This window comes from Aquarana catesbeiana, linkage group LG12 (genome assembly GCF_042186555.1).
Source record: "Aquarana catesbeiana isolate 2022-GZ linkage group LG12, ASM4218655v1, whole genome shotgun sequence".
Taxonomy (NCBI): Eukaryota; Metazoa; Chordata; class Amphibia; order Anura; family Ranidae; genus Aquarana; species Aquarana catesbeiana.
The window spans coordinates 4,659,619-4,682,696 of NC_133335.1; the positions used below are offsets into that span (position 1 = coordinate 4,659,619).

General features: G+C 46.4%; 1 protein-coding gene across 1 annotated transcript; it reads right to left on the reverse strand.

Moving 5' to 3' along the window:
- Nucleotides 1-648: 648 nt before the first annotated feature.
- On the reverse strand, nucleotides 649-10,267 carry LG12H17orf58 (linkage group 12 C17orf58 homolog). The gene is made up of 5 exons (XM_073607149.1): nucleotides 10,007-10,267; nucleotides 4,188-4,742; nucleotides 3,361-3,444; nucleotides 1,965-2,156; nucleotides 649-1,150 (listed from the first exon to the last, which is right to left on the reverse strand). The coding sequence occupies exons 1-5, from the start codon at nucleotides 10,068-10,070 to the stop codon at nucleotides 963-965; spliced, it is 1,083 nt and encodes a 360-aa protein (XP_073463250.1). The 5' UTR covers nucleotides 10,071-10,267; the 3' UTR covers nucleotides 649-962.
- Nucleotides 10,268-23,078: the final 12,811 nt, after the last annotated feature.

Genomic DNA, 23,078 nt, shown 5'->3' on the forward strand with positions numbered 1-23,078 from the left:
TTTATGACCTCCTGGATGAGTCGTCTTCATGCTCTTGGAGTAATTTTGGTAGGCCGGCCACTCCTGGGAAGATTCACCACTGTTCCAAGTTATCTCCTTTGTGGATAATGGCTTTCCCCGTGGTTCACTGGAGTTCCAAAGCCTTAGAAATGGCTTTGAAACCCTTCCTAGACTGATACATGTATATTACTTTGTTTCTAATCTGTTCTTGATTTTTTTTAGATTGTGGCATGATGTGTGGCTTTTTGTGAGCTGTTAGCGCGCTTCACAGCTTCTATTTATGTGATTTCTTGATTCAATGGGTGTGGCAGTAATCGGGCCTGGGTGTGGCAAGTGAAATTTAACTCAGCTTTCCAAAAAATTGGTTAATTAAATTGGTTAATCACAGTTCATTCATGATTCGCCATGGGAGGGGGCACTTACTTTTTCACATAGGGCCAGGCAGGCTTGAACAGCTTTTTTCCCTTAATAGATAAAATAATATTTTAAAAACTGCATCTTGGATTTACTCGGATTATCTTTGTGTAATATTAAAATTTGTTTGATGAGCTAAATCATTTAAGTGTGAGAAATATGCAAAAAAAAAAAAATAACCTCACTAATGATCTTTCATTCTGAGTTTTGTAAATCTTAAATATGATAGATTTAATTTAGAAGAGCAATTTGCCAGTTATGGATGAATACACATTCTACATATAGGGCTGTAATGAGAAGGAAGACATCTTGATATAAAAGCGTGGACAGCACAGATACTGCTTTTAAATTTTCCATTACTAGTGCCCCCTGTGGGTAGAATATAGGTACAACATCTATTTGTCAAACTGGTTTCCAGTCCATGACTTTTGTGGGAGAGTGTTCTTGGCCAGAGACCTGTGTGATGACATTGTGTAGGTTGCAGAGGCATGTTGTCCCAGTCTAATAACAGATTCTGCTGTTCATTGGTAAGTTGCGGTGTGTCCGTATCATTTGCACTTGGAATGGGCGGCCGCCAGCACCTTGCGATCCTTTTTGCGGTTATATCTCCGTACAAAACTACTGCTTGTCAGGAGTCCGTCTCCAGCTCTTAACCGTCCGCTGACCGTCCTTTGTATCGAAGGCGGTAACTCCATTCGCTTGTGGAAAATCTGCCCCATTAGAATGTAGCGGCCCCCTGATCACAAGAGAAATATCATTATTAAACATCAGAAAAGTGATGCAAGTGTGCAAAGTCCTTCCTTATGGTCCATCGTAATACTCTGCTATCTCCGCTCCTCAAACCGAGATGGCCAGAAAATCGTCTGACAGGAGCTGCCCCCCAGTCCACCTCACCGCCCCCCAGTCCACCTCGCCACCCCCCAGTCCACCTCGCTGCCCCCCAGTCTACCCCACTGCCCCCAGTCTATCCCGCTGCCCTTCAGTCTACCTCTTTGCCCCCTAGTCCACCCCATTGCCCCTCAGTCCACCCCACTGTCTCCCAGTCCCAGATGTGGAACTGCACCCCCGTCCCCCGCTCTTAATGCATGCCGTAGAATGGGTTTTACTGATCCTTGATAGCTCCTGGTCTCATTCCAGAATCCTGTTTTTTAGCTGTGATACATTCTCCCTGTCTGTCCACCTGCAAGGTGATTGATGTAGCCAGTCTCTGGTTGGGGACCAAACCTGATCTAAACCAGCCAAGCCTGCAATGGTCTTTACTACCCTGTGTCCATTCTCTGACCCCTTGCTCTGCTGTACCCAGAGCAGCTGTTCCTCCTGCCCACACCTTGTCCAACCCCCGGATACATCACTGACCCTAGCTTTTGGGGGGGACACAGGCCGTAGTTTGGATACCCCTGCTCTTTACTTCACATGAAATTGTTTAAGGTACATATGGAAATCATGAAAGTAAAACAATCTTTACCTAGTTTTTAAAAGTAAACAAGTTGACGTAGAAAGATGTAGGTAAGATTGGGCAGGGCAATGAGGTGTCAGTAGGGTATTCTCACCAAGTTTGACGTCCAAGCATGACTTGGGGCAGTTGTAATGGTCCACAGCCAAGACTTTGACCCTGAAGAAAAAGCCATCGGGTGTTATATAGAGACGGTTGATCTTGTAGAGCCCACCGCTATTCACCAGTATGGTCAGGAGTTGGATCCCTTTGCCAAGCGGGTCCACGTCATGTACAATCCCGTTCACCGCTGTGAGAAGAGAGGGCATACACATATCATCCAGTATGATCTGTGACCACTAACCTTCATTTGTTCATGGATTTTGAGAACTAGATATCAGGAATGTGTAGCGCTCCTGATCCTTGATAGCTCCTGGTCTCATGCCAGCATCCTGGTGGATACATTCTCCCTGTCTGTCCACCTGCAAGGTGATTAATGTAGCCAGTCTCTGGGTGGAGACCAAACCTGATTTAAACCAAACAAGCCTGCAGTCTCATGCTTGTGATATAGCCTTGGTAACACGTGCTCCAATCTCTTTGTCTGCGCTGGCTGCTAGTTTAGATTCCCTTGTTGATGACCTCGGATCGTATATATCGACTACTCTCTGAACTCTGCTGCCTTTTGACTACAGGTTTGACCCTGACTATTCTGAACCTTGCCTGCCTTGTATCTAGACTGTCATTGAACCACTCTGCCTGTCTGCCAACCACAAGTACCTGGTTGCTGTGCTTACTTTGCACCTGCCCTGTGTGCCAGCCAGGCTCTATAGCATTGTGTAGAAGTCCCGAGGGCAACCAAATACCAGCAGGCCTGCTTGCCTTATGGGAAAGGGGGCAGCTATAGGTGAAGAACACAGAATCCAGGCATAGTGCCTGCGAGTAAGCAACAGAAAAATGTGTTTCGTTTAATTTAGGATTGGTTCGTTAGGTTAATCATTCTGTTTAGTCATATTCGTTATGTTAGAATGATTCATTTTTGTAATTAGTTTCATATATTCGCTTCGTATTTTTGGATTTGGTTAGTATATTCGTTATTTTCAAATCCATTTGATTTTCGGAAGAAGGTTATATTCTATTCTATTCGGTTCTGTTTTATTCTAATCTATTCTATTTTTTTCTATTCTTATCATCACCTTTTTTAACCTTTTTACCTTTCTGTATTTATTTCAATATATTTCCATTTCAAATTCACATTTTTAAATTTTAATTCATTTTTGTACTGCAATTAAGAATTTTTTCAATTTGTTATTTCGTTCCGTTATCCATTCGGATTCATTGAAATTTTCGTTACTATTGTGATTGGGAATTCAGATACATCCGAATCTCGGAATAATGGAAATTCAGATACATCCGATTCTCGGAGTAATGGAAATTTCATCAGAATTTCCATTTGTAATGAAACGGATTGCACATGTCTACTGAGGACTATCTCAGCAACATATTAGTCTACTTACCAAAGTCACTGTTACAGTAGGCCTCCCTTTCATCCCTGTTTTTGTGGCAGTCCATCTGACAGCTTCTTTCTTTGCTCTCAAATTCTACAAAACAAACCCAAATAATTCAATAAGAAGCTATAATGGTGGAGATAATGAAGTTTTTACTACAAAGAAGAAAATAAGTAACCTCTTGTTTTAAAATCAGGTAACCCATATGGCCTGAAGTTTGTGGACCCCTGACCCCCACACCTATGTGATTTTGTTGAACATCAAATTTCTGTTGTGCTGTTAATATAGAGTTGCCCCTCCCCATATGGCCATTAATATGGAGTTTTCCCCCCACCCCCTCCACCTTGTGGCTATGACACCCTCAATTCTTCTGGAAAGACTTTCTACAAGATTGTGGGATTTATGCCCACTTATGAGGTTAGGTCCTCATGCTAGATGAGAAGACCTGGCTAGCAATTGTTGTTTTAACTCATCCCAAAGGTGTTCAGTAGGGTTGAGGTCAGGGTTCTGTGCAGGACACTTGAGTTCCTCAACACTAAACTGGTCACCCCATTGTCTTTATGAAGCTGGCTTTGTACATAGGGGCACAGTCATGGTGGAACAAAAAAGGGTCTTCACCAAACTATTACCACAAGGGCACAATTGCCTACAATGTCTTTGTATGATGGAGTATTAAAAGTACCCTTCACTGGAGACACCAGAACTCAGTATAGAGGGGGGTCCACATAATTTTGGCCATATGGTGTATTATGATATGCCAGTTGAGTCAGTTCTTTATGCAGTAGCAGGGTAATTTGAATCCAAAGCTCACGCGTAGAGCAGTGAGATGAAGGTACCTTTCCGAAAGCCATGAAATTGGTAGAGTAGGCTGGAGGGTTGGCGGTTGGTCATCCAGGCTGGCTTGCTGGAGTTATATGAAAGTTCTATGAGTTTCTGAAGATTAATCTTGCCCGGCCGGTTATTTTCATGGTCCAGTAACTCGCTTGCCTTCCCACTGCTGTGCCCTTGTGTTGAGATGGATTTTGCACTATGAAGATTGGTGGAGGCAAATGCAGAATCAGGAAGGTTCCTGTCTTGGGGTTTGTGTGTGTCGGTGAATTCATTCACCGAAGAACGAACAGGTAAGACATTGGTTGGGAGTCTGTTACCGTGGTCAACACTGTTTTTTCTCAGTCCCGTGTTGTTGTCCACAGCCAGTCTGGCCTTAGCCTTTTTATCTGGAGGGATTGTGGCCTTCTTCCTGTCCCCGGGCGTTAAGGGGTGGATTGCAGAGAGCAGTCCTTGGTCAGGGAATCTCTGTAGAGAGATTGTCCATGGAATGTCCATCTGATCTTCTGATTGACTTCTAGACGGGTTCCTTTCCAGGTTCCACGTTAAGTTCTTCCACTCACCTGTAATGGATGAAAAGAGTTTAAAAAAAATGTTTTGAGTATGATATATATATGAGTATATATATTTTGAGTATGTATTTTGTGTATATACATGTATTTTTTTTATGTATATTTATTGTATTTTGATATAACATGTGCCGCTACTTTAGTCTGTGGGAGCATGGCTGGATCAAGGGAAGAACGGGCAATTAATTCAAAACAGATTTGAATTGGGCCCCCTTTGATTTGTATTGGATCCCCTTTGATTTGAATTGGTTCCTATGTGATTTGAATTGGGTCCCATTTTGATCTGCATCGGTTATTATTTGATTTGAATTGGATCCCCTTTTGATTTGAACAATGTCCTCTCTGATATAATTTGGTTCCTATCTGAAGTGAATTTGGTCCCCTTGGACCTAAATTGGGTCCCTTTGATTTAAATTTTGTCCCCTCTGATTTGAATTTGGCCCAATTTGATCTGAATTGGGTACTATTTGATTTGAATTGGGTCCCCTTTGATTTAAATTGGGTCCTCTTTGATTTGAACTGCAACTCCTTTGATTAGAATTGAGTCCCCTTTTGATTTTAATTGTGACCCCTTTGATTTCAATTGTGTGCCCTCTGATTTCAGTTGATTCCTATTTGATTAGAATTTATTTTCCTTGGTCCTAAATTGGGTCCCCTTTGATGTAAAATGTCTCCCCTTTGATTTAATGGCATCCCCATTGATTTGAATTGGATCCCCTGTGCTGGCTACCAAAGTAGTATGGTAGAAAATGATTAAAGTGAATGAAAAGACAGTTGTTGGATTGAGTATGGAGCAGTAAGACCCTCTTTCATTTTTTTTGCTGGGTTGGATCAAGGCACGAAGGGGCAATTAATTATTCACCATGTAGTAAAGTTAATAGTAGAGTCTGGTGCTTTGGATCGGTGTTTGACTTGGTCACTGATATTCAAATTTTTGCAACTGTAACCTTCTTTATAAAATAGAAACAGATTATGGTCCCCTTTGATTTGAATTGGGCCCCCTTTGATTTGAATTGGGTCACCTTTATTTTGAATTCGGTCCACTTTAAGTTGAATTACTTGAATTGACCCCACCCCCTTTAATTTGAATTGGGTCTCCTTTGGTTTGAATTGTGTCCCCATTGATTTGTTTTGGATCCCCATGGATTTGAATTTGGTCCACTTTGGCTTGAATCTGGTCCTCTTTGAGTTTAACTGGGCCCCCTTTGGTTGAAATTTGGTCCCATTTAACTTGAATTGCCCCCTCCCCCTTTAATCTGAATTGGGTCTCCTTTGGTTATAATTGGGTCCCATTTGAATTGGTTCACCTTTGGTTTGAATTGGATCAACTTTGATTTGAATTGGGCCGCCTTTGGTTTGTTTTGGATCCCCATGGATTTGAATTAGGTCACCTTTGGTTTAAATTAGATTCCCTTTTGATCTGAATTGGGTCCCCTTTGATCTGAATTGGGTCCCCTTTGATCTGAATTGGGTCCCCTTTGATCTGAATTGGGTCTCCTTTGATCTGAATTTGGTCCCATTTGATTTGAATTGGGTCTCCTTTGGTTTGAATTGGGTCCCCTTTGATTTGAATTGGGTCTCCTTTGGCTTGAATTGAGTCCCCTTTGATTTGATTCTGATCACCTTTGATTTGAATTGGGTCACCTTTGATTTAGGGTTTCCTTGGATTTGAATTGGGTCCCCTTTGGTTTGAATCCGGTCCTCTTTGATTTTAACTGGCCCCCGTTTAGTTTGAATTTCGTCCCTTTTAACTTGAATTGCCCCCTACCCCTTTGATCTGAATTGGGTCTCCTTTAATTGGGGTCCCATTTGAATTGAATAAATTTTGATTTGAATTAGATAAACTTTGATTTGAATTGGACCACCTTTGATTTGAATTGGGCCACCTTGATTTGGATTCCCTTGATTTGAATTCGGTCCCATTTGGTTTGATTTGGATCCCCTTGATTTGAATTGGGTCCCCTTTGACTTGATTTGGATAGCCTCGGATTGGTGTGCTGCTTGTGAATTGATTTTATGCAACCGTGACCTTCCTTATTAAAGAATTGGGTCCTCTGTTTAAATCGGGACCCCTTTTGTCTTGAGTTGGAACCCCTTTGCTGGCTATCAGAGCAGTATGATAGAGAATTATTAGTAAAGGCATATTCTTCTTTATGTTGGATGGAGTGTGGAGGAGTTAGACCCTCTTTCAAGTTTTTGTTACTGTCTGGGTCCCCTATGTGGAGATCCACCCTTCAATTGTACTGCTGACTACAGAGATGGAAACAGACGGGGAACCTAAAATGGTCGAGCTGTCACCAGAACAGGAATCTTCTAATGGGGACACCTGTTCCAGTGACAACTAAGAGGGAAATTAGCCTTAGAGTGGGAGATTTCCTCTAATTTCCTGTTGTGTCTCTGAGACAGGAAATGAGGAGATATCTCCTACATGGTAGACAATTTTACCCTTCCTCCGCCCAAAACTAAAAAAAGTTCTTGTTCCCCATACGCTCCAATTTGTGGTCTCCATGATGGAAACGACTGATTTGGGTTTTTTGTTGAGCGGTCCGCCGTTCTCTCCGGTTCCTCCACTCTGTGATTGGTGGGGGGATCTCGGCTTCACCTCTGCTCTGACCCGCCAGTGTTAACGAGCCCCCCCCCCTCCCCCCCTCCTCTCGGTTACCAGGCAGATTTGTAATTATTTGCCATCGTGGAAGAATCTGCAGGTTGGAGGGTCGGCTATTGTCTGCTGTGTTTAGGAGATTTCATGGCTCTCTGAATGGCCCCCGGAGAGACAGAGCGCACATTCAACCGCCTGAATAGGAGTGCCATGGAAAGTACACACCATAAATGACCCCCCCCCGCGCCCCCGCCGTGTGTACAGTTCTGATTTGCTGACACCGAGCAGCGAAATACCTTCAATGAGGTCACCGGGTCCCATCTACCAGTGCTTAGAGGTGCTGAACAAAATGTTCCCCCAGACTGACAAATCACATATGTTCCTCTGCAGAGCATCGCTCCCCCCCCCCCCTGACAGATCCATATTGAAATATTCTGCAGAGCATCGCCCCCCCCCCCCTCCTGACAGATCCATATTGAAATATTCTGCAGAGCATCGCCCCCCCCTCCTGACAGATCCATATTGAAATATTCTGCAGAGCATCGCTCCCCCCCCCCCTCCTGACAGATCCATATTGATATATTCTGTAGAGCATCGCTCCCCCCCCCCCCTCCTGACAGATCCATATTGATATATTCTGTAGAGCATCGCTCCCCCCCCCCCTCCTGACAGATCCATATTGAAATATTCTGCAGAGCATCGCTCCCCCCCCCTCCTGACAGATCCATATTGATATATTCTGCAGAACATCGCTCCCCCCCCCCCCCCCTCCTGACAGATCCATATTGATATATTCTGTAGAGCATCGCTCCCCCCCCCCCCTCCTGACAGATCCATATTGATATATTCTGCAGAGCATCGCTCCATCCCCTCTTGACAGATCCATATCAATATATTCTGCAGAACATCGCTCCATCCCCTCCCCCTCCTGACAGATCCATAATAATATATTCTGCAGATTATCCCATCACTGACCTCTTTGGAGATCTGCAGAACATCGCTCCGTCCCCTCCCCCTCCCCCTCCTGACAGATCCATATTGATATATTCTGCAGAACATCGCTCCATCCCCTCCCCCTCCTGACAGATCCATATTGATATTTTCTGCAGATTATCCCATCACTGACCTCTATGGAGATCTGCAGAACATCGCTCCATCCCCCTCCTGACAGATCCATATATGATATATTCTGCAGATTATTCCACCACTGACCTCTCTAGAGATCTGCAGAACATCGCTTCCTCCCCTCCTGACAGATCCATATTGATATATTCTGCAGATTATCCCATCACTGACCCCTGTACAGATCTGCAGAGCATCGCTCCCTCCCCTCCCCCTCCTGACAGATCCATATTAATATTTTCTGCAGATTATCCCATCACTGACCCCTCTACAGATGTGCAGAGCATCGCTCCGTCCCATCCCCCTCCTGACAGATCCATATTAATATTTTCTGCAGATTATCCCATCACTGACCCCTCTACAGATCTGCAGAGCATCGCTCCGTCCCATCCCCCTCCTGACAGATCCATATTGATATTTTCTGCAGATTATCCCATCACTGACCTCTATGGAGATCTGCAGAACATCGCTCCATCCCCCTCCTGACAGATCCATATATGATATATTCTGCAGATTATTCCACCACTGACCTCTCTAGAGATCTGCAGAACATCACTTCCTCCCCTCCTGACAGATCCATATTGATATATTCTGCAGATTATCCCATCACTGACCCCTCTACAGATCTGCAGAGCATCGCTCCCTCCCCTCCCCCTCCTGACAGATCCATATTAATATTTTCTGCAGATTATCCCATCACTGACCCCTCTACAGATCTGCAGAGCATCGCTCCGTCCCATCCCCCTCCTGACAGATCCATATTAATATTTTCTGCAGATTATCCCATCACTGACCTCTCTACAGATCTGCAGAACATCGCTCCCTCCCCTCCCCCTCCTGACAGATCCATATTGAGATATTCTGCAGGGTGAAGGTTCTACATTCTGGGACTTGTAGTCCTTCTGTATTTGCACCTCTCTGCTGTGCCTTACATGGAATGAGACCTCCTGGGACTTGTGGTTCCTCAACATTTAGACGGCCAGGAGAAGCAGCTCTGAGCTCCCAGATGGGAATGACAGCGAAGGCTCCAATAAAGAACCACATTCTCTCTCTGAGTCCCCCATCGCGACGATGACTTCTGATTGGTCGCTGGTCCATTTTTGTAACCTTTTGATAAGTTTCTTCCACTGTTGGCACCATATAAAACGTCTTCCTGAGTGTCAGCGATGATACAATGTATCCCCTGCACTTCCTATTCCCAGACATGAAATATTCATCGCCGCCGCGCAGTCTTTAAAGCGATACATTTTGGAGCGTTTATTTTGTTGCCAGCGATTGGGTGGAGAGCTGAGCATTTTTTTTTTTTTTTTTTTTAATAATACAAAGTTTTAAAATATTTGTGATCATCGACTTTCTTTTATGTTTGGATTGTTCTGGCGCTGAGTTTGTAGATAGGAGAACGACGCACGTTCAGATCTCGTCTATAAGTTAAAGGAGACCTCCAGATACCTGAGCAGTGCGGACCAGAGATCCCAACACCCACCCGATGAGGAAAGCGCTATACAAATATTATTATTATAGGGGGGGGGGCACTTACCTGCGGTGGTGGCGAGGGTGGCGGATAGGAGGAGGAGGCGAAGAGCTCCGGAGAGGAGATCCATGGCTGAGTACGGCTCTGTCTGTCTGCTGTCCTCCCAGCCTCATGCTAATGAGGGGCGTCTGTGGGGGGATCATGAATGAGGAATGAGGAGAGGGGAGGCGGTGAGGGGACTCCGACACCCTTCCGATTCTTCTTAACCTCCTTTAATGACCCCCCCGCCCCGCCCCCGCCTCACAGATTTATATGATAATGAGATCGCTCTCCCGTCATTCCCGGACGTCTCCTCCGCTCCTCACACCAACCACATACAGGGGCTGATTTACTAAAGGCAAACAGACTGAGCACTCTGCAAAGTGCAGTAAATGAGGGGAAGCTTCACTTTGCAAAGAATATCCAATCACATGCAAGGAAAAAACAAAAAAAAAAAAAAAAAACATTATTTTTACTTGCGCATGATTGGATGATGGAAGTCAGCAGAGCTTCCCCTCATTTACTAAGCTCTGCAGAGTGCTCAGTCTGCCTGCCTTTAGTAAATCAACCCCACTGAGTCCTATCAGAGACCATTATCATCTATATATCTTATATCTGGAGAGCGGTGATGTCACTCCTCTATAGTATATTTTCTATCTGGAGGGTGGTGATGTCACTCCTGTATAATATACCTTATATCTGGAGAGCAGTGATGTCACTCCTGTATAATATACCTTATATCTGGAGAGCAGTGATGTCACTCCTGTATAATATATCTTATATCTGGAGAGCAGTGATGTCACTCCTGTATAATATATCTTATATCTGGAGAGTGGTGATGTCACTCCTGTATAATACATCTTATATCTGGAGAGCGGTGATGTCATTCTGTATAATACATCTTATATCTGGAGAGCGGTGATGTCATTCTGTATAATACATCTTATATCTGGAGAGCGGTGATGTCATTCTGTATAATACATCTTATATCTGGAGAGCTGTGATGTCACTCTTGTATAATATATCTTATATCTGGAGAGCGGTGATGTCACTCCTGTATAATATATCTTATATCTGGAGAGCTGTGATGTCACTCTGTATATCTTATAGCTGGAGAGCGGTGATGTCACTCCTGTATAATATACCTTATATCTGGAGAGCAGTGATGTCACTCCTGTATAATATATCTTATATCTGGAGAGCAGTGATGTCACTCCTGTATAATATATCTTATATCTGGAGAGCAGTGATGTCACTCCTGTATAATATACCTTATATCTGGAGAGCAGTGATGTCACTCCTGTATAATACATCTTATATCTGGAGAGCTGTGATGTCACTCTTGTATAATATATCTTATATCTGGAGAGCGGTGATGTCACTCCTGTATAATATATCTTATATCTGGAGAGCTGTGATGTCACTCTGTATATCTTATATCTGGAGAGCGGTGATGTCACTCCTGTATAATATATCTTATATCTGGAGAGCGGTGATGTCATTCTGTATAATATATCTTATATCTGGAGAGCTGTGATGTCATTCTGTATAATATATCTTATATCTAGAGAGCTGTGATGTCACTCTTGTATAATATATCTTATTTCTTGAGAGCGGTGATGTCACTCCTGTATAATATATCTTATATCTGGAGAGCGGTGATGTCACTCCTGTATAATATACCTTATATCTGGAGAGCTGTGATGTCACTCTGTATATCTTATAGCTGGAGAGCGGTGATGTCACTCCTGTATAATATATCTTATATCTGGAGAGCGGTGATGTCACTCCTGTATAATATACCTTATATCTGGAGAGCGGTGATGTCACTCCTGTATAATATATCTTATATCTGGAGAGCGGTGATGTCACTCTGTATATCTTATATCTGGAGAACGGTGATGTCACTCCTGTATAATATATCTTATATCTGGAGAGCGGTGATGTCACTCCTGTATAATATATCTTATATCTGGAGAGTGGTGATGTCACTCTGTATATCTTATATCTGGAGAGCAGTGATGTCACTCCTGTATAATATACCTTATATCTGGAGAGCGGTGATGTAACTCCTGTATAATATACCTTATATCTGGAGAGCGGTGATGTCACTCCTGTATAATATATCTTATATCTGGAGAGCGGTGATGTCACTCCTGTATAATATATCTTATATCTGGAGAGCGGTGATGTCACTCTGTATATCTTATATCTGGAGAGCGGTGATGTCACTCCTGTATAATATATCTTATATCTGGAGAGCAGTGATGTCACTCCTGTATAATATATCTTATATCTGGAGAGCGGTGATGTCACTCTGTATATCTTATATCTGGAGAGCTGTGATGTCACTCTGTATATCCTATATCTGGAGAGTGGTGATGTCACTCCTGTATAATATATCTTATATCTGGAGAGCTGTGATGTCACTCTGTATATCCTATATCTGGAGAGTGGTGATGTCACTCTGTATATCTTATATCTGGAGAGCGATGATGTCACTCCTGTATAATATATCTTATATCTGGAGAGCGGTGATGTCACTCCTGTATAATATATCTTATATCTGGAGAGCGGTGATGTCACTCCTGTATAATATATCTTATATCTGGAGAGCGGTGATGTCACTCCTGTATAATATACCTTATATCTGGAGAGCGGTGATGTCACTCCTGTATAATATATCTTATATCTGGAGAGCGGTGATGTCACTCCTGTATAATATATCTTATATCTGGAGAGCGGTGATGTCACTCCTGTATAATATATCTTATATCTGGAGAGCGGTGATGTCACTCCTGTATAATATATCTTATATCTGGAGAGCTGTGATGTCACTCTGTATATCTTATATCTGGAGAGCTGTGATGTCACTCTGTATATCTTATATCTGGAGAGTGGTGATGTCACTCTGTATATCTTATATCTGGAGAGCGATGATGTCACTCCTGTATAATATATCTTATATCTGGAGAGCGGTGATGTCACTCCTGTATAATACATCTTATATCTGGAGAGCGGTGATGTCACTCTGTATATCTTATATCTGGAGAGCGATGATGTCACTCCTGTATAATATATGTTATATCTGGAGAGCGGTGATGTCACTCCTGTATAATATATCTTATATCTGGAGAGTGGTGATGTCACTCTGTATATCTTATATCTGGAGAGCGGTGATGTCACTCTGTATATCTTATATCTGGAGAGCTCAGACGCTGATGTTAGAGGAGAGATCGCGCATGCATACAATTTGGGGGGGCACAAGCAGGGGGATTGGGGGGGATTGTGGGGCAGCAGTTTCCGTGGAGAGAGCCGCATTGCACACAGTCATGGCGCAGCCCCATAGAACTGCTTTGGGGCTACTGTTTGTTTTGCCGTGGCATATGTGCAGCTTTGTGTTCAGGTCAGGGTGTGGTAAAATCATGCCTTAACCACCTGGTCTTACTGCCCCCCAGCCATAGGCGTGCGCACAGGGTGTGCCAGGTGTGCCTGGGCACACCCTAATCACCCTGTGCTGGGCACATTTCCCCTGCTGCTTGGCTGCAGAGAAAGGAATTGGGGAATATCTGTCTATAGTCCCTTTCTCTGTCTCAAAAGTGAGACATCAGGGGTCTGTTTAGACCCATGATATTTCATCAAAGCCCCCCAATGGAGCTCTTAAAACAATTGTAAAAAAAAAAAGTAAAATAACATTTTAAAAAAATGTTTGTAAAAAATTATAAAATTGTAAGAAAATAATAATAAAAAAATATATAAAAAATAAACTACTGCCACCAATCTCTGCCCTTCTGACACCGTCCACTGCTCTACCGACACTGTCCATTGCCCTACTGCCCGATAAATACAGTATAGACATCTAGTGGTTGATGCTGGGATTGCAGCCCGTGTAATAGTGAGGACATCTAGTGGTCGTTGCTGGGATTGCAGCCCGTGTAATAGTGAGGACATCTAGTGGTTGGTGCTGGGATTGCAGTCTGTGTAATAGTGAGGACATCCAGTGGTTGGTGCTGGGATTGCAGCCCGTGTAATAGTGAGGACATCTAGTGGTCGGTGCTGGGATTGCAGTCTGTGTAATAGTGAGGACATCCAGTGGTTGATGCTGGGATTGCAGCCCGTGTAATAGTGAGGACATCTAGTGGTCGGTGCTGGGATTGCAGCCTGTGTAATAGTGAGGACATCCAGTGGTTGATGCTGGGATTGCAGCCCGTGTAATAGTGAGGACATCTAGTGGTCGGTGCTGGGATTGCAGCCTGTGTAATAGTGAGGACATCCAGTGGTTGATGCTGGGATTGCAGTCTGTGTAATAGTGAGGACATCTAGTGGTTGATGCTGGGATTGCAGTCTGTGTAATAGTGAGGACATCTAGTGTGGTTGATGCTGGGATTGCAGCCCGTGTAATAGTGAGGACATCTAGTGGTCGGTGCTGGGATTGCAGCCCGTGTAATAGTGAGGACATCTAGTGGTCGGTGCTGGGATTGCAGTCTGTGTAATAGTGAGGACATCCAGTGGTTGATGCTGGGATTGCAGCCCGTGTAATAGTGAGGACATCCAGTGGTTGATGCTGGGATTGCAGCCCGTGTAATAGTGAGGACATCTAGTGGTCGGTGCTGGGATTGCAGTCTGTGTAATAGTGAGGACATCCAGTGGTCGGTGCTGGGATTGCAGCCCGTGTAATAGTGAGGACATCTAGTGGTCGGTGCTGGGATTGCAGTCTGTGTAATAGTGAGGACATCTAGTGGTTGCTGCTGGGATTGCAGCCTGTGTAATAGTGAGGACATCTAGTGGTCAGTGCTGGGATTGCAGTCTGTGTAATAGTGAGGACATCTAGTGGTCAGTGCTGGGATTGCAGTCTGTGTAATAGTGAGGACATCTAGTGGTTGATGCTGGGATTGCAGCCTGTGTAATAGTGAGGACATCTAGTGGTCAGTGCTGGGATTGCAGTCTGTGTAATAGTGAGGACATCTAGTGGTCGGTGCTGGGATTGCAGCCTGTGTAATAGTGAGGACATCTAGTGGTCGGTGCTGGGATTGCAGCCCGTGTAATAGTGAGGACATCTAGTGGTTGATGCTGGGATTGCAGCCCGTGTAATAGTGAGGACATCCAGTGGTCGGTGCTGGGATTGCAGTCTGTGTAATAGTGAGGACATCTAGTGGTCGGTGCTGGGATTGCAGCCCGTGTAATAGTGAGGACATCCAGTGGTCGGTGCTGGGATTGCAGCCCGTGTAATAGTGAGGACATCCAGTGGTCGGTGCTGGGATTGCAGCCCGTGTAATAGTGGAGACATCTAGTGGTCGGTGCTGGGATTGCAGTCTGTGTAATAGTGAGGACATCCAGTGGTCGGTGCTGGGATTGCAGCCTGTGTAATGAGGACATCTAGTGGTCGGTGCTGGGATTGCAGCCTGTGTAATAGTGAGGACATCTAGTGGTCGGTGCTGGGATTGCAGCCTGTGTAATAGTGAGGACATCTAGTGGTCGGTGCTGGGATTGCAGCCTGTGTAATAGTGAGGACATCTAGTGGTCGGTGCTGGGATTGCAGCCTGTGTAATAGTGAGGACATCTAGTGGTCGGTGCTGGGATTGCAGCCTGTGTAATAGTGAGGACATCTAGTGGTTGATGCTGGGATTGCAGCCCGTGTAATAGTGAGGACATCTAGTGGTCGGTGCTGGGATTGCAGCCTGTGTAATAGTGAGGACATCTAGTGGTTGATGCTGGGATTGCAGCCCGTGTAATAGTGAGGACATCTAGTGGTCAGTGCTGGGATTGCAGCCTGTGTAATAGTGAGGACATCTAGTGGTCGTTGCTGGGATTGCAGTCTGTGTAATAGTGAGGACATCTAGTGGTCGGTGCTGGCATTGCAGTCTGTGTAATAGTGAGGACATCTAGTGGTCGGTGCTGGCATTGCAGTCTGTGTAATAGTGAGGACATCTAGTGGTCGGTGCTGGCATTGCAGTCTGTGTAATAGTGAGGACATCTAGTGGTCGGTGCTGGGATTGCAGCCTGTGTAATAGTGAGGACATCTAGTGGTCGGTGCTGGGATTGCAGCCTGTGTAATAGTGAGGACATCTAGTGGTCGGTGCTGGGATTGCAGCCCGTGTAATAGTGAGGACATCTAGTGGTCGGTGCTGGGATTGCAGCCTGTGTAATAGTGAGGACATCTAGTGGTCGATGCTGGGATTGCAGCCCGTGTAATAGTGAGGACATCCAGTGGTCGGTGCTGGGATTGCAGTCTGTGTAATAGTGAGGACATCTAGTGGTCGGTGCTGGGATTGCAGCCTGTGTAATAGTGAGGACATCTAGTGGTCGGTGCTGGGATTGCAGCCCGTGTAATAGTGAGGACATCTAGTGGTCGGTGCTGGGATTGCAGCCCGTGTAATAGCTGGGATTGCAGCCCGTGTAATAGTGAGGACATCTAGTGGTCGGTGCTGGGATTGCAGCCTGTGTAATAGTGAGGACATCTAGTGGTCGGTGCTGGGATTGCAGCCTGTGTAATAGTGAGGACATCTAGTGGTTGATGCTGGGATTGCAGCCTGTGTAATAGTGAGGACATCCAGTGGTCGGTGCTGGGATTGCAGTCTGTGTAATAGTGAGGACATCTAGTGGTCGGTGCTGGGATTGCAGCCTGTGTAATAGTGAGGACATCCAGTGGTCGGTGCTGGGATTGCAGTCTGTGTAATAGTGAGGACATCTAGTGGTCGGTGCTGGGATTGCAGCCTGTGTAATAGTGAGGACATCTAGTGGTTGATGCTGGGATTGCAGCCTGTGTAATAGTGAGGACATCTAGTGGTCGGTGCTGGGATTGCAGTCTGTGTAATAGTGAGGACATCTAGTGGTCGGTGCTGGGATTGCAGCCTGTGTAATAGTGAGGACATCTAGTGGTCGGTGCTGGGATTGCAGCCCGTGTAATAGTGAGGACATCTAGTGGTCGGTGCTGGGATTGCAGCCCGTGTAATAGCTGGGATTGCAGCCCGTGTAATAGTGAGGACATCTAGTGGTCGGTGCTGGGATTGCAGCCCGTGTAATAGTGAGGACATCTAGTAGTCGGTGCTGGGATTGCAGCCCGTGTAATAGCTGGGATTGCAGCCTGTGTAATAGTGAGGACATCTAGTGGTCAGTGCTGGGATTGCAGCCTGTGTAATAGTGAGGACATCTAGTGGTCGGTGCTGGCATTGCAGTCTGTGTAATAGTGAGGACATCTAGTGGTCGGTGCTGGGATTGCAGCCTGTGTAATAGTGAGGACATCTAGTGGTCGGTGCTGGGATTGCAGCCTGTGTAATAGTGAGGACATCTAGTGGTTGATGCTGGGATTGCAGCCTGTGTAATAGTGAGGACATCCAGTGGTCGGTGCTGGGATTGCAGCCTGTGTAATAGTGAGGACATCTAGTGGTTGATGCTGGGATTGCAGTCTGTGTAATAGTGAGGACATCTAGTGGTCGGTGCTGGGATTGCAGTCTGTGTAATAGTGAGGACATCCAGTGGTCGTTGCTGGGATTGCAGCCCGTGTAATAGTGAGGACATCTAGTGGTCGGTGCTGGGATTGCAGTCTGTGTAATAGTGAGGACATCCAGTGGTCGTTGCTGGGATTGCAGCCCGTGTAATAGTGAGGACATCCAGTGGTTGATGCTGGGATTGCAGTCCGTGTAATAGTGAGGACATCTAGTGGTTGGTGCTGGGATTGCAGCCTGTGTAATAGTGAGGACATCCAGTGGTCGTTGCTGGGATTGCAGCCCGTGTAATAGTGAGGACATCCAGTGGTTGATGCTGGGATTGCAGTCCGTGTAATAGTGAGGACATCTAGTGGTTGGTGCTGGGATTGCAGTCTGTGTAATAGTGAGGGACATCCAGTGGTCAGTGCTGGGATTGCAGTCTGTGTAATAGTGAGGACATCCAGTGGTCGGTGCTGGGATTGCAGCCTGTGTAATAGTGAGGACATCTAGTGGTTGATGCTGGGATTGCAGCCTGTGTAATAGTGAGGACATCTAGTGGTCGGTGCTGGGATTGCAGCCTGTGTAATAGTGAGGACATCTAGTGGTTGATGCTGGGATTGCAGCCTGTGTAATAGTGAGGACATCTAGTGGTCGGTGCTGGGATTGCAGTCCGTGTAATAGTGAGGACATCCAGTGGTCGGTGCTGGGATTGCAGTCTGTGTAATAGTGAGGACATCTAGTGGTCGGTGCTGGGATTGCAGTCTGTGTAATAGTGAGGACATCTAGTGGTTGATGCTGGGATTGCAGCCTGTGTAATAGTGAGGACATCTAGTGGTCGGTGCTGGGATTGCAGCCCGTGTAATAGTGAGGACATCTAGTGGTTGATGCTGGGATTGCAGCCTGTGTAATAGTGAGGACATCTAGTGGTTGGTGCTGGGATTGCAGCCCGTGTAATAGTGAGGACATCCAGTGGTCGGTGCTGGGATTGCAGTCTGTGTAATAGTGAGGACATCTAGTGGTTGATGCTGGGATTGCAGTCTGTGTAATAGTGAGGACATCCAGTGTGGTTGATGCTGGGATTGCAGCCCGTGTAATAGTGAGGACATCTAGTGGTCGGTGCTGGGATTGCAGCCTGTGTAATAGTGAGGACATCTAGTGGTCGGTGCTGGGATTGCAGCCTGTGTAATAGTGAGGACATCTAGTGGATGATGCTGGGATTGCAGCCCGTGTAATAGTGAGGACATCTAGTGGTCGGTGCTGGGATTGCAGCCTGTGTAATAGTGAGGACATCTAGTGGTCGGTGCTGGGATTGCAGCCTGTGTAATAGTGAGGACATCTAGTGGTCGGTGCTGGGATTGCAGTCTGTGTAATAGTGAGGACATCTAGTGGTCGGTGCTGGGATTGCAGCCTGTGTAATAGTGAGGACATCTAGTGGTCGGTGCTGGGATTGCAGCCCGTGTAATAGTGAGGACATCTAGTGGTCGGTGCTGGGATTGCAGCCCGTGTAATAGCTGGGATTGCAGCCCGTGTAATAGTGAGGACATCTAGTGGTCGGTGCTGGGATTGCAGCCCGTGTAATAGTGAGGACATCTAGTAGTCGGTGCTGGGATTGCAGCCCGTGTAATAGCTGGGATTGCAGCCTGTGTAATAGTGAGGACATCTAGTGGTCAGTGCTGGGATTGCAGCCTGTGTAATAGTGAGGACATCTAGTGGTCGGTGCTGGCATTGCAGTCTGTGTAATAGTGAGGACATCTAGTGGTCGGTGCTGGGATTGCAGCCTGTGTAATAGTGAGGACATCTAGTGGTCGGTGCTGGGATTGCAGCCTGTGTAATAGTGAGGACATCTAGTGGTTGATGCTGGGATTGCAGCCTGTGTAATAGTGAGGACATCCAGTGGTCGGTGCTGGGATTGCAGCCTGTGTAATAGTGAGGACATCTAGTGGTTGATGCTGGGATTGCAGTCTGTGTAATAGTGAGGACATCTAGTGGTCGGTGCTGGGATTGCAGTCTGTGTAATAGTGAGGACATCCAGTGGTCGTTGCTGGGATTGCAGCCCGTGTAATAGTGAGGACATCTAGTGGTCAGTGCTGGGATTGCAGCCTGTGTAATAGTGAGGACATCCAGTGGTTGATGCTGGGATTGCAGTCTGTGTAATAGTGAGGACATCCAGTGGTTGATGCTGGGATTGCAGCCCGTGTAATAGTGAGGACATCTAGTGGTTGATGCTGGGATTGCAGCCCGTGTAATAGTGAGGACATCTAGTGGTCGGTGCTGGGATTGCAGTCTGTGTAATAGTGAGGACATCTAGTGGTTGCTGCTGGGATTGCAGCCTGTGTAATAGTGAGGACATCCAGTGGTTGATGCTGGGATTGCAGTCTGTGTAATAGTGAGGACATCTAGTGGTTGCTGCTGGGATTGCAGCCTGTGTAATAGTGAGGACATCCAGTGGTTGATGCTGGGATTGCAGCCCGTGTAATAGTGAGGGCATCTAGTGGTCGGTGCTGGGATTGCAGCCTGTGTAATAGTGAGGACATCTAGTGGTCGGTGCTGGGATTGCAGCCTGTGTAATAGTGAGGACATCTAGTGGTTGATGCTGGGATTGCAGCCCGTGTAATAGTGAGGACATCCAGTGGTCGGTGCTGGGATTGCAGTCTGTGTAATAGTGAGGACATCTAGTGGTCGGTGCTGGGATTGCAGCCTGTTAATGAGGACATCTAGTGGTCGGTGCTGGGATTGCAGCCTGTGTAATAGTGAGGACATCTAGTGGTCGGTGCTGGGATTGCAGCCTGTGTAATAGTGAGGACATCTAGTGGTTGATGCTGGGATTGCAGCCCGTGTAATAGTGAGGACATCTAGTGGTCGGTGCTGGGATTGCAGTCTGTGTAATAGTGAGGACATCTAGTGGTTGATGCTGGGATTGCAGCCTGTGTAATAGTGAGGACATCTAGTGGTCAGTGCTGGGATTGCAGTCTGTGTAATAGTGAGGACATCTAGTGGTCGGTGCTGGGATTGCAGCCTGTGTAATAGTGAGGACATCTAGTGGTCGGTGCTGGGATTGCAGCCTGTGTAATAGTGAGGACATCTAGTGGTTGCTGCTGGGATTGCAGCCTGTGTAATAGTGAGGACATCTAGTGGTCGATGCTGGGATTGCAGTCTGTGTAATAGTGAGGACATCTAGTGGTCGGTGCTGGGATTGCAGTCTGTGTAATAGTGAGGACATCTAGTGGTCGGTGCTGGGATTGCAGCCCGTGTAATAGTGAGGACATCCAGTGGTCGGTGCTGGGATTGCAGCCTGTGTAATAGTGAGGACATCTAGTGGTCGGTGCTGGGATTGCAGCCCGTGTAATAGTGAGGACATCTAGTGGTCGGTGCTGGGATTGCAGCCCGTGTAATAGTGAGGACATCCAGTGGTTGATGCTGGGATTGCAGTCCGTGTAATAGTGAGGACATCTAGTGGTTGGTGCTGGGATTGCAGCCTGTGTAATAGTGAGGACATCTAGTGGTCGGTGCTGGGATTGCAGTCTGTGTAATAGTGAGGACATCTAGTGGTTGGTGCTGGGATTGCAGCCTGTGTAATAGTGAGGACATCTAGTGGTTGGTGCTGGGATTGCAGTCTGTGTAATAGTGAGGACATCTAGTGGTCGTTGCTGGGATTGCAGTCTGTGTAATAGTGAGGACATCCAGTGGTCAGTGCTGGGATTGCAGTCTGTGTAATAGTGAGGACATCCAGTGGTCGGTGCTGGGATTGCAGCCTGTGTAATAGTGAGGACATCTAGTGGTGGGTGCTGGGATTGCAGCCTGTGTAATAGTGAGGACATCTAGTGGTTGATGCTGGGATTGCAGCCTGTGTAATAGTGAGGACATCCAGTGGTCGGTGCTGGGATTGCAGTCCGTGTAATAGTGAGGACATCTAGTGGTCGGTGCTGGGATTGCAGTCCGTGTAATAGTGAGGACATCTAGTGGTTGGTGCTGGGATTGCAGCCTGTGTAATAGTGAGGACATCCAGTGGTCGTTGCTGGGATTGCAGTCCGTGTAATAGTGAGGACATCTAGTGGTCGGTGCTGGGATTGCAGCCCGTGTAATAGTGAGGACATCTAGTGGTTGATGCTGGGATTGCAGCCTGTGTAATAGTGAGGACATCTAGTGGTTGGTGCTGGGATTGCAGCCCGTGTAATAGTGAGGATATCTAGTGGTCGGTGCTGGGATTGCAGTCTGTGTAATAGTGAGGACATCTAGTGGTTGATGCTATGATTGCAGCCCGTGTAATAGTGAGGACATCCAGTGGTTGATGCTGGGATTGCAGCCCGTGTAATAGTGAGGACATCTAGTGGTCGGTGCTGGGATTGCAGCCTGTGTAATAGTGAGGACATCTAGTGGTCGGTGCTGGGATTGCAGCCTGTGTAATAGTGAGGACATCTAGTGGTCGGTGCTGGGATTGCAGCCTGTGTAATAGTGAGGACATCTAGTGGTCGGTGCTGGGATTGCAGCCTGTGTAATAGTGAGGACATCTAGTGGTCGGTGCTGGGATTGCAGCCTGTGTAATAGTGAGGACATCTAGTGGTCGGTGCTGGGATTGCAGCCTGTGTAATAGTGAGGACATCCAGTGGTTGATGCTGGGATTGCAGCCCGTGTAATAGTGAGGACATCTAGTGGTCGGTGCTGGGATTGCAGTCTGTGTAATAGTGAGGACATCTAGTGGTTGCTGCTGGGATTGCAGCCTGTGTAATAGTGAGGACATCCAGTGGTTGATGCTGGGATTGCAGTCTGTGTAATAGTGAGGACATCTAGTGGTTGCTGCTGGGATTGCAGCCTGTGTAATAGTGAGGACATCCAGTGGTTGATGCTGGGATTGCAGCCCGTGTAATAGTGAGGACATCCAGTGGTCGGTGCTGGGATTGCAGTCTGTGTAATAGTGAGGACATCTAGTGGTCGGTGCTGGGATTGCAGCCTGTTAATGAGGACATCTAGTGGTCGGTGCTGGGATTGCAGCCTGTGTAATAGTGAGGACATCTAGTGGTCGGTGCTGGGATTGCAGCCTGTGTAATAGTGAGGACATCTAGTGGTTGATGCTGGGATTGCAGCCCGTGTAATAGTGAGGACATCTAGTGGTCGGTGCTGGGATTGCAGTCTGTGTAATAGTGAGGACATCTAGTGGTTGATGCTGGGATTGCAGCCTGTGTAATAGTGAGGACATCTAGTGGTCGGTGCTGGGATTGCAGCCTGTGTAATAGTGAGGACATCTAGTGGTCAGTGCTGGGATTGCAGTCTGTGTAATAGTGAGGACATCTAGTGGTCGGTGCTGGGATTGCAGTCTGTGTAATAGTGAGGACATCTAGTGGTTGATGCTGGGATTGCAGCCCGTGTAATAGTGAGGACATCTAGTGGTTGATGCTGGGATTGCAGTCCGTGTAATAGTGAGGACATCTAGTGGTCGGTGCTGGGATTGCAGCCCGTGTAATAGTGAGGACATCCAGTGGTCGGTGCTGGGATTGCAGCCCGTGTAATAGTGAGGACATCTAGTGGTCGGTGCTGGGATTGCAGTCTGTGTAATAGTGAGGACATCTAGTGGTCGGTGCTGGGATTGCAGCCTGTGTAATAGTGAGGACATCTAGTGGTCGGTGCTGGGATTGCAGCCCGTGTAATAGTGAGGACATCCAGTGGTCGGTGCTGGG